A 12,500-nucleotide genomic window follows, 5' to 3' on the forward strand; every position below is an offset into this window, starting at 1 on the left:
GCATGATTCCTAAAAGAAGTGTCTTCTACTCTAAAACCAGGCCAACCAATGCCATGGAAGGGAATTGGGTAGATGGAAACTATAGTCAGCCTGGTGTGGATGGGTGGGTGGGGGTTGAATTATATTGATGCTGACATTACTGATGTTGACATTATGACCAGCCGCTGTACATTTTTGAAGGTCTGTGGAATAAAGATATCCCTAAATAGAAAAACAAGCAAAGAAGGTGACAAGAAGAGGATTTGGCTGTAAACGCCATGTCTCATATACATCTCTACCCAAACTAATGCTAGCATGGAAAACTGGAAATTAACTGAACAATAGCATTTTCATGATAGATGCCTACATATGATGATTTTTTCAAGTGGAATATGGCTGTTGTACAGCACCCCGTTACATATAATATATAATCAGAACCAGAGCCTAGTTCCAGTGCCAAGACACTAAGAAGACTCTGATTTAAGGCTCACTTCAAGAGTAGTTATTTATGTTCTGTCAGAAAGATCCACAAAAAAATTTGAACTCGGGACTGAAAACTGATGAAGAATTCACCAATTTTGCAACACTGTACTTTTGCATACAATAACAGGGTGTTCCTATCCTACAAATTTGTATTTACAGCTAGGTTCACTAAATTTCTTGAATGTTAAGTGGTTAAATGTCTAAATCATAAGATGTATGCCACTATCTTGCATATATACATGGATATATAATTTATTAATAATCATGATATTTTAAACGTCTAACATCCCATATTTTCATTAATTGTCTTTCCTAATTCTGCATCTATGAGAGTGAATATGTGTTTGTGTGTGTCCATCGTGGGCCACATATGTGTTTAGAATGACCAAGATTTCAGAAGCTATGAGCTATAGATTCAACACTTGCTAAAAATATTCTATCAGCAGAAAACTGAACAACAGTTCCAATATGTAATAGCAGTTACTAGATTAAGAGACTGGGTACAATACACTACTTAAAAACATGTGATCAAACATTTGCAAAGTAAGATTCTAGCTTCAGGGAGAAATTGGCATAAAACAATGAAATAGAACAATAAATCCACAAGCAAATAGTAAATGTTTTCCCAACATCTTAAGCTTTCATTCGAAGGAGGAACTAATAAAATTCTTACCTTTACTTTTGACAATCTTTCTTCATACGTGTTTTCACTGTTTGGTTCTGAACAAGCTTTTAGTTGCTTCTTTAAATTTTCTAGCATTTGTTTCGCATCACTATAGCTATTTTGGTACTGTTCATGCTGCTGAACAAACTGGTTCCTAGTATGGACACATTCCTAAATAGCAGACAAATGATAAAATGTAGGAGCAAAATAATGGTATTCAAAGGGTTTTGTTCAGAGAAAAGTGTTCCAAAGAATAAAGCGTAGAGTTGGTTTTGAAAACTTAGCAATTAATTTACGTGTCTAGAAGAGAATTAGAAAATAGAGAATGATATGAACAGGAAGAAACTAAGATTTGAAATGGCAAGGTAAAAAGAATTTGCACTACTTATTCAACTCATCAAATGAATTACAGAATAAAGTCAATCTGAACAAAAGTTATGAAGGCAGAACAAAGATGAATGGACAGTCATATGGGTTAGTAGAAAGATATACAACCATATATAGCACCTTGTGCTTGAATCTATTTCTGTTGTAATTATATATAATGAGATTAAGTTGATTACATATATACATTTGATAACGTTACACACTCATACACGTATACATATATCAGCTTTATTGTTAGAATATAACAAATACAATGGAAAGGAAATTCCGATCCAAGTTACAGGAATAGAAAATAAATGAAAGCAATAACAATTATATATCAAATAAGAATAAGAATCATATATATATAGAGAGAGAAAGAAATGAGAGAGTGTGCATGTGAGTAGGAGAATACAAAGTAAGCATGGTATAAATATCACAGAGAAGTGCTCAGACAGATGAGGACTTAATCTTTCTGCCTCCATGTTTTTCTACTTCCCTATATATACATTTATATATGTAAAGGTAAGATCCAAGAATCAAAGTGTAGGAAGACAGTGAGTTTCAAGCAGTCTAGTTTCCTTTAACCCTTTGATACTAACTCACCTGAAATAACTCCCCACCACCACCACTTCTAAGAGACAAACTTTCTGTTTTAAAGCGACCTGTGTTAAAAACTTATATCAAGATTCTGTGATAATTTATGATCTGAATAATATCTGGGATTGATCTCAGAACCTCTAGGTGACTGCATTGCATTTCAGTGCCTTTGTCCACTACATAGTGAAAGCAACCATCAAGATGAGGACACCACTCCGACTAATACATAATACATAAATTCCTCATCTCAGAAATATAGAATTGTATTCCAATAAAATGCCCTCGGTACATTCCATAAAACGATTGGCAACAGGAATGGCATTCAGCTGCAGAAACCAAACCAAAGTGGAATGTACAAGCAAGACATTATCTTCAACTCATTTAGGAGAACAATAACTGAGACTCTGTCAACTGCCCCAAATCAGGCCAGAATCAAAAAGCCTCTGTTTGGTTGCTTGATCTACCAGAAATAGTAATCAAATCACTCTCCAAATTACATCCTACTATCTTGAGCCTTTAGCATTCAGATTACATTGCCAAATATGTTTATTTAATCACATCATTTGGAATTAGTCATGCATTATCTTGTAGCTTCAAGATTTCAATGATGTGATAATCTATGTTTTGAATGACATTGTAGGGTAAGAGGTGAATTCTAACCAGTTTGAACATAAAACAGACAGAATAATTGGGCTGGACATCACTGGTTTAAATGCTAAAATGCTAAATACAGAAAAGGAAAATCAATTCATGCAGTCCTTTGTATGTCAAAAGAATCAGGATGTTCACAGCTTGAATGCTACTGAATCACTATAGGTCTGCTTGATTGAAGTTAACTTGGGGCTAAATAGTGACTTATTTCCTATGTTCTTATTGGTCAGTTTGTAGCAGTGGTCAAAGAAAGAATTTGGTTGGTGCTTATCCTCACACATAAATACACACATTCATTCACATACACTTTCTCACTCAAACATACACATCCATATACATGTAAATACACAGACATACACATGTAGTTATAAATATAATGTCAATGTATAAGCCTCAAGCCAGCTTACCTCTGCCATTTTACAAAGTGATGTATATTTGTTAACTAAAAGGTTTCCAGCTGTCGACATGTGTTTGTCATCCAATTCAACAGTCCCAGAAAGTGCTTTCAGCTCTTCAAAATCATCTTTCTTTGACTCAATTTCTTGCTTTAGTTTCTGAAATGAAAATGGGAATAAATAATTAATTCAGGACATTTGTTTGTCTGCCTTCTCCCGCTTTCTTCTGTTCTCAATTGTGCTTAAAGAAAGGAAGATCAATTTCCTTTACATTGTTTCCTGTATTATTCCAACAGTGTAGTCCACCTTACTAATGTTGTAGAAGATTAAATCTTTTACTGCTTATCTATATATTTAATTCAGTTTTGTCACTTCCAGTAGGTAGGATAATTTTGAAAATTCCTATAATCCCAGACTGATGGAGTTCTCAAGCAAGCAAAGTTGGCCAAATCAATCAGTGTGTGTGTGTGTGTATTATATGTGTGTCAGTGTCACTTCGACATGACATCACATGGTTGTTGTAAACACATGCCAGTGTCAAACAAATCATATCTTTTGTTTCCAGCTTTTTGTGAAAACATGTCTGGCCATGGGGAAATATTACCTTACTTGAAAATAAATGAGGGTTGATAAAACGAAAGTAATCCAGCCATAGAAAATCTGCCTCAATTCTGTCTGACCCATGCGAGCAAGGAAAATTGATGATCATTAAAATGATGGTGGTGATGATAATGGTTTTAAATTTTGGCACTAGGCCAGCAATTTCGGGGGTTGGGGCAAGTTGATTACTCCCAACCCTGAAATTGTTGTGCTCAACTGGTACTTATTTATCAATCCCAAAAGGACAAAATACAAAGTCAACCTCAATGGAATTTGAACTCAGGACATAAAGACAGATGAAATGCTGATAAACATTTTGTCAAACATGCTGCTGATTCTGCCAGCTCACTGCCCTGATCATGGTGATGATAATGCTACACATAATACTCATCCTTGAACACCAGATGCCACTCCAAAGCCACAGTCTGTTCTACTCTTTTACTCATTTACTTGTTTCAGTCATGCTGGAGCACTGCCTTTAGTCAAGCAAATCAACCCTAGGACTTATTCATTGTAAGCCTAGTACTTATTCTATCGGTCTCTCTTGCTGAGCCACTAATTGACAGGGACGTAAACACACCAGCATCAGTTGTCAAGCGATGTTGGGGGACAAACACAGACACACAAACATGTACACACACATATTTATATACATATATATGACAGGCTTCTTTCAGTTTCCATCTACCAAATCCACTCACAAGGCTTTGGTCAGCCTGAGGTTATAGTGGGACTGAACCCAGAACCATGTGGTTGGTAAGCTACTTACCACACAGCCACTCCTGCACCTACAGTACAACTATCAAAATTGTTGCTACTGTTACTGCTGTTTATACATGTTCAAACTAAAATGTTCCAATCCATATTGATATATTTTATTATTGTTGTGGTTACTCGTCTGTTAAGCAAAATTTGCAACTTGGCTTCACCTTCTTGATAAAATTATTTCAGCTTCATTGCTTATGCTTTCAGGAACTGCATTAATGCCACAGATCCCCATTTTATTTCCAATACCTTCCTATTATAACTCATTAATTTCTTCATTCTTTCTCAATGATTAAATATTTCCTTTCAGTTATATCATGTGAGAATATATATATATATTACTGGCTTAAAACACCATGGTCAGTTGAACTGATAGCATGATAGGCTGGCTTATCTGCTGGCTGTATGAATTAATGGAGCATGCAACTTTTACAGTTTGATTCCTTGTTAGTAATAGTGGTTTTATTGATTGAGATCGATGCATCTTACTTAACAGCTAACCATAATGTCTATAACAGTCCAACACCTGATCTAGTTGGCATCTTAACTACTTGCTACTACAATAAAAGTAAAACACCATTATCGCTTTCATGTCCATTTTTCAATGCTGGCATGAGTTAGATGAATCTTATCATGGCAGGTTTTTCTATGGCTGGATACTCTTCCAGTCACAAACTTTTCCATGTGTTTTAATTAAAGTATTTCATTCTACTGATTATTATAAATCCACTGAACTATAGAACAATTTTTCACCGGAGAAAGCAAACAATGTCACTGTCTTTTACTCAAGTGGTGTTAAAGACGACATACAGAATTGGCACACACACACACATATTTCCTGTCTACAGTTAGATGTATGACTGTTACTGGTGAATTTACAGCATAACACAGAGCATTATAATCCAGTTTGCTTCCAGTTTAGTGGTATGGTTGCTACTGTGCTTAGTATTATAAGTGGTTATGATATACACAGCAAATGTAGGGAAAATTATGATAAACACAAGATACTACTTATACCAAAGGTGGATAGAGAACAAATGTTATAAACTGCATGCTTGTTTGTTTTTTTGTTTTTTGTTTTTCCAGTTTCAGCTCTTGAGCTGTGGCCATGCTGGGGCACCGCCATTGTGGTGAAAGAGTACAGCAGGGATCACCACCCCCTGCCGGAGCCTCGTAGAGCTTTTTAGGTGTTTTCGCTCAATAAACACACACAACGCCCGGTCTGAGAATCGAAACCGCGATCCTGCGACCGCGAGTCCGCTGCCCTAACCACTAGGCCATTGCGCCTCTACATGCTATGTATATCTTATTTTGCCTTCCTTCCTTTCTTCCCATTTGTTTGTGTTTGTATGTTTGTATATATTTACATGTCTGTGAGAGTACATGTATACTATAGGCTTCCCCATAGCTTCTTATTTCTTTATTGCCCACAAGGGCTAAACACAGAGGGGACAAACAAAGGGATTAAGTCGATTACATCAACCCCAGTGCGTAACTGCTACTTAATTTATCGACCCCAAAAGGATGAAAGGCAAAGTCGACCTCGGTGGAATTTGAACTCAGAACGCAATGGCAGACGAAATACCGCGAAGCATTTCGCCCGGCATACTAACATTTCTGCCAGCTTGCTTTTCCATAGTTTTTGTTTATCAATTCCACTCACAAGGCTTTGATTAGCTCAAGGCTAATGTAAAAAAAAAATGAACTAACCCAGGTGGGATTGAACCCAAAATCACATAGTTGCAGAGTGAACTTCTTGACCATACAACCATGCCGATATCTATAGAACTGAAAAGAAAAACCTAAACATCCAAACATCATTTCCCTTTTTTGCAATGCTTAACATTCAATTATGAAAAGACACTTTCTGCCACACAGTTTTGAAGATATAGAAATAGACTTTCATATTATTCTGTTAGGTCAACATCTTTCTCATAGATGAGAGTATATTTCAACATGCACAGGAACTGATATAGTATTAAACTGCTTGTAAAGATAAGAGTAGCAGTCGTGTCCATGCCCTGCTAGAAAGGAAAATGGATGTGGTAGTTACAATAATGAGAAAATTACTTTCATAGTATTGCAAACATGGATATCTCTGGAGCACATGTTGATTTTAATGTTGTTATTCTTGCCATTGTTAATGGTGTTGATGTTGATGTTAAGTAGCTTCAATCAGCTCTGCTTAAGCAAACCCAGAATATGGATGTAACCCGCTGAATGCTTAAGAGCAATCAATAACTCCATCATAGTGAATAAGCTGTTATATTCTTGTTGCTGTTCTTCAGCCATAGGTCAGCTCTCATCAGGTACAAGTATGTTCAAAACATTCAAGCCATGATGATCCCATATTATTCTCAAACAATTTATTTACATTATCCAATATGTACTTCTTGTTTTTAATATGATAGAAGATGATTAAAGGAGAATTTCATATCTTTTTCTAACAAATCAAGTGAAGGCCAGAAGCCTACTTCTGGGCCCAAAATATATATATATAAAGTGTCTGGAGCATCTTAAGATCAGTTCTGCATTCATGGTTATCTCATCTTTATCTTAAAGCATGTAATTAAAAGATTAAATCTTCAAAATATATAATCCATTTTAAAGAAAGTAGTTAATTTATTGAGAAATATTAGCTTTCTTGCATTCCTTCCATACTGATTGGTGAAGTAAATAATTTTCAATTGGCTAACTTTTCTTAAATGTAAACTACTTAACTAAAGTGAATTTAGTAGACACAGGCATGGCTATCTAGTTACAAAGTTTATTTCTCAATTATGCGGCTTTGGGTTCAGTACTACAGTACAGCACCTTGAACAAGTGTTTTCTACTATAGCCCCAGGCAAACCAATGCCTTATAAAGGAATTTGGTAAGAGAGAAACTGAAAGAATCCCATTGTATGTGTACCTGCATGCATGTGTGTGCTTGGGAGAATGTTACACAATTATACAGAATAATGTCTATATCTAGCAACATGGCTGTTGGTGCTCAATTCCTCAGCAATAAAAATTTCTTACATGAAAAACAAGCAAGTGTTGTCAACAAAGTGCATCTAACAATATAAATTTTGACTCAATTTCTTCCTGACTGAGACATGTTATCAACATGTTATGAAGAAAAAATAAACAGATGTTTAAGGATATAACAAAATGAAGTTATAAATGGTACCCAATTCCAGCTAGATTATTGAACTAAATTAAATTTCAAAACCCTCAAGAGTATTGCAATTTGTTTGAAACATTGCAACATGTAAATGATATAAATGTTTGTAAAAAAATGTGCACTGCAGGTGAAAGCAAAGTTAAAATATATTATGTTACCTTAAACAGGTAGTTTACAATGATCCTGTAATATTTCAAAAAAGATTGTCGCAACCCACCAGAATGGTCTACTAGTAACAATACATTTCTTCAATCTCCTCATTTTTTTCTTTCTTATATTTGAAAAGGTGAGTCTTGCCCAAAATATTATAGGATCATTGAACAATCTGTACAGTATATTTTCACCTCATTTCCATTAATTGTCATCATCTTACATATTGTTTTCCTAACTTCTGATCAGAATTATTCAAAGGTTCTTTAGAAATATTTATACTATTGAAAACCTAAGTTGCTTCGAGAAAAAAAATAAATTATATTTTACCTGGAAGTTTGAAGCTTGCATTTGTTTTTCTTTCAGAGATGACATCAATTCTGGATTAGAGAGAGCAGCTTTCATGTCTTTCAACCACATGGAAAGATTTTCACAATTGTTATCATAAGACTGTAGAGTTTGAGCAGATTGAGTAAGAACTATCTTGCTCTCTGTACATTCATCAGTGAGGGCTGCCAAATTTTGACCCAAGGTTTGCACTTCATTATTTATCACCATTTGACCTTTCTCTGCAGATTCTGGCACAACAACTTTAGCTGCTATTTGTACTTCTTCCACTTTTACTTTTCCGTCATTTAATTCTTGTAGCAAGCACTTAAATAAAATTGAATGGTCATATATTAGTTTTCATTTACACAAGCATTCATGTTATATAAAACATGTATATTAGTATGCAACACAAATGACTGATTGCATGCATGTAAAAGTTACAATCAGCAAAGAATAAGAACACAATTTTTACTTTTCATTCATGAGTATTAGTAAAGCTATTAAAAAGTTTTAGAGATATAACAGCGAGAATATTATATACATATATATACACACACAAACACATTTATCCATATAAAGATGTGTAAAACGTGTGTATATGTGTGTGTACTTATATATATATATATGTATGTATGTATGTGTGTGTGTATATATATATATATATATATATATATATATATACACACACACACACACATATATATTTCACATATTTGCGGAAGCATGGCCGCAGTCAAAATGACTGAAACAAGTAAAAGAGTAAGTATCTGCCTATGTGTATGTATGTATGTATGTATGTGTATATATATATATCAGAATTTTTTACTCCAGGTTCAGTGATTTTGTGAATAAGGGGTTCAACGTTGGTCATATGTCAGCGTGTGTATACACATATGACCAACGTTGAACCCCTTATTCACAAAATTACTGAACCTGGAACTTAAGTATGGTCTGTCTATAGCACTTATTCAGCATTACCTGACACCTTTGGGTCTCAATGACACCATTACCTCTTATAACCTCAATATATATATATATTATATATATATATATTATATATATATATATATATATTGAATTTCCCATTAGTACAAATGTCTGGATATTTGCTACATAGAACATTTCTAAATGATGAGTCTTTGGTATGTTGTTAACACAATGTATTAATTTTGATCCTATTTGGCTGATGTAATTCTCATTGCATAATGTGTGTGACATTGTAAATGAATTTTTTTTGTTTTGCAATAGGAACATACACACATACACACACATTTATTTACATACATAGATAGATGCATACACACATATATCACAATATCACAATCATCTGTCTAATTTCCATGATGGCATAGGCTGGACCCTTCAATAGAATCTGACAAGTTGGAGGACTGTGTTGGTGTTCCTATTTCTGCTGGTGTTTATGGTTTCTATGGCTGGATGTCCTTCTCAATGCCAAACACATTACAAAGTGTATTAAATGCACCTTTCATGGCAGTGGCACCAGTAAAGTCACCATGCAACTCGTAAAACTGAAGATCACCCATGACTACATGGGGGTATAGTAGAGAGGGGTAGCAAAGGGATGGCTTTATGCTAGGTGATGAGAGTTTAAAGCGTGAAAAGGACTGGAAGAGATTTCTTTGGAGATACATTGATATCCTGCATTATATGTGGCAGAATCGTTAGCACACTGGATGACATGCTTAGCAGTATTTTGCCCGTCATTATGTTCTAAGTTCAAATTTCACCGAGGTTGACTTTGCCTTTTATCCTTTTGGGGACAATAAATTAAGTACCAGTCAAACACTGGGGTCAATGTAATTGACTAGACCCCTCCCCAACAATTTCAGACCTTGTGTCTATAGTAGAAAAGATTTTATATATATAAATAATGTAAATGTCAAATAATGAGAGAGAATGAGTACTCAACACTGCATTGGTGGATAAAGATTCTTTATTTGTGTATTAAAGCTATTGTTGGTTTCATGATAAGAAAATATCTTAATATCTTAACAATTTTTCAAACTGAACACCATTCTTTCATGCGATTGGCTTGAAAAATTCTTAAGATATTAAGATATTTTCTTAACATGAAAACAATGGTAGCCTTAATACACACAGTTAGGTGTATAACTGCTACTGTTGCGTTTAGATCACCACATAGAATATCTTCATCTAGTCTGCTTCCGATATGGTGGTTTGGTTACTTCTATCAATAAAAGGATCCAACATCCTTCCCAAGCCATAAACTTATAAAGTTGATATCCTAGATTCTATGGCATATATATTCCACACCTGGATGGGATGCTAGTCCATCACAAGATTACTTACTTTCACTAGCTGAGTTGATTGGAGCAACATGAAATGAAGTGTTTTGCTCAAGAACACAACAAATTGTCCAGTCCAACTTTTGAAACTGTAATGTAATCTTACAATCATAAAGTCAACACCCTAACCACTAAGCTATGCACCTCTACAATTACTACCATACTTAATAATATTGGTTATGATATAAAGAGCAAATGTAAGATTTATAATAATTTCTCTTAAATATATATAAATTTTGAAATGTTCTGTAGATTACAAACTATAACTGAAGAAAAATACAAAAGATTTTCAAGTAGCTGCAACTTCCTCCACAAGTCCTCAAGCCCTCTTCAAATCTTAGATATACAGACACTGAAGTATGGATTCAGCAAGACAGATTCTCATTTACTCTATTGTTTTCTTGCAATTAGAATAGTCTTTTCAATCAAAGCTTGACATTTAACTAGTCTACTGCCGTTCTGTTCGAATAAACAAAGACGAAATTCTAAATGAAAGCAACTGACTGGAATCTAGACTTAAAGTTAAATCATTGCTTTCATCTTCTACAATGAGAAGCAAACTCGTGGTAGCTTGTTTATCACATTGCTGTTTATCACGAGTAGACATACAATACATAAACAGATATATACTCACTCACATTAGTATATTTATTTGAAATCACTGGTCATTACAATATATATATATATATATATGAACACTTATCTACTTATTGTCTGTGTGTGTGTGTATATATAAGAGAATATATGTATATATACATAGATGCACACGCTTATATATTTATCTGCTTATTGTCTGTGTGAGAAATTTGCTAATCAAATTCAGTGTTTGTATCAGAATAAAATCAAAAGAGAAGCAAAAATAATTCCAAAATTGCAATGAATAAAAGTGAATAGATTTAGAAAAGAAGAGACATAGGTGATTGAAAGAAAAGATTATTTTCAGAGATTAAAGTATTAACATTTAAGGATTAGAAAAGAATTAGTAACAGTTATTAAAGAGGCAGTAGCATGCGAGGCAAGAATATTATTAATGTTATCATTATTATTATTATCATCATCATTATTATTATCATCATTAATCATTATCATTATGATTGTTATCATTACCATCACCATTATTATTATTATTATTATCATTATTATTATTATTATTATTATTATTATTATTATCATCATCATTATCATTATTGTTATTACTATGGTTGCAATTAATAATTATCATCATAACAACGATATTGGTGATACTGGACTGAAATTTTATTTCATCTAAAAAAAATTAAAGGTATAATATGTCTGTTCATGTAGAAAAACCAAATTTTAAGCTAAAAACCACACACAATTGAATTCACAACAAAACTTTTAAAAAGTCTGTAGACTTTTTCTTTTTTCCTTCATTCCAATTTCCATCTCTGACCTACCTCAATTCGGTTCAATTTATTCAACAAAACCTGCTTATCAGCAACTAATTCGGAACAAACCAGAAACTTGTCTTTCATACTGGCCAACCAACCGTTACAGTTCTGATAGGTATCTTGGTATATCTGATGATGTTGTACAATGTCATCGTATAAAAGCATTCTTTTCTGGAATTATCAACAGCATGGACAACCGACCAATGAATAAAGAAACTTATAACAGAAATTCACTAATAGTAAACAATATTTGTTGGTATTGTAGTTTGGTGCGATCCAATTCACAGTGCACAGGTTCAGGACGAAGTCACAATGGAAAATATACAGGACACAACAGTAACATTCAAGAGTGCATGCAATGCATGCATTGTCTGCATGTAACACTTATGTAAACATTTTGTATACACTAATCTTCACACATAGACATAATTTTATAAATATATATACATATGTATAAAAATGTATATTTATTTAACTAAGCACGGTGCTGTGAAGCATGACATGTAACCAAGATTGGGATCAGGGTTCCACACACCGCCCCAATATCCAGTGTAGTATGACAACAGGACATCAACTTCAAGATGGACTGGAATATGAGCCCAGTCATAGCAA

General features: G+C 33.9%; 1 protein-coding gene across 9 annotated transcripts in view; it reads right to left on the reverse strand.

The window, feature by feature from the left end:
- Positions 1–12,500, reverse strand: part of LOC115210341 (nesprin-1) — an 870,646-nt gene that overhangs the window by 508,824 nt on the left and 349,322 nt on the right. For 8 of the 9 annotated variants that reach the window (XM_036502466.1, XM_036502465.1, XM_036502468.1 and 5 more), the window contains 4 exons: positions 11,895–12,059; positions 8,150–8,473; positions 3,151–3,297; positions 1,136–1,297 (listed from right to left, as the gene is read on the reverse strand). In XM_036502466.1, the coding sequence (XP_036358359.1) occupies positions 1,136–1,297; positions 3,151–3,297; positions 8,150–8,473; positions 11,895–12,059 (798 nt within the window). The remainder of the gene's footprint in view (positions 1–1,135; positions 1,298–3,150; positions 3,298–8,149; positions 8,474–11,894; positions 12,060–12,500) is intronic. The other variant, XM_036502469.1, reaches the window with a different exon arrangement.

The sequence above is a fragment of the Octopus sinensis genome, linkage group LG4 (assembly GCF_006345805.1).
Source record: "Octopus sinensis linkage group LG4, ASM634580v1, whole genome shotgun sequence".
In the NCBI taxonomy this organism is placed as follows: Eukaryota; Metazoa; Mollusca; class Cephalopoda; order Octopoda; family Octopodidae; genus Octopus; species Octopus sinensis.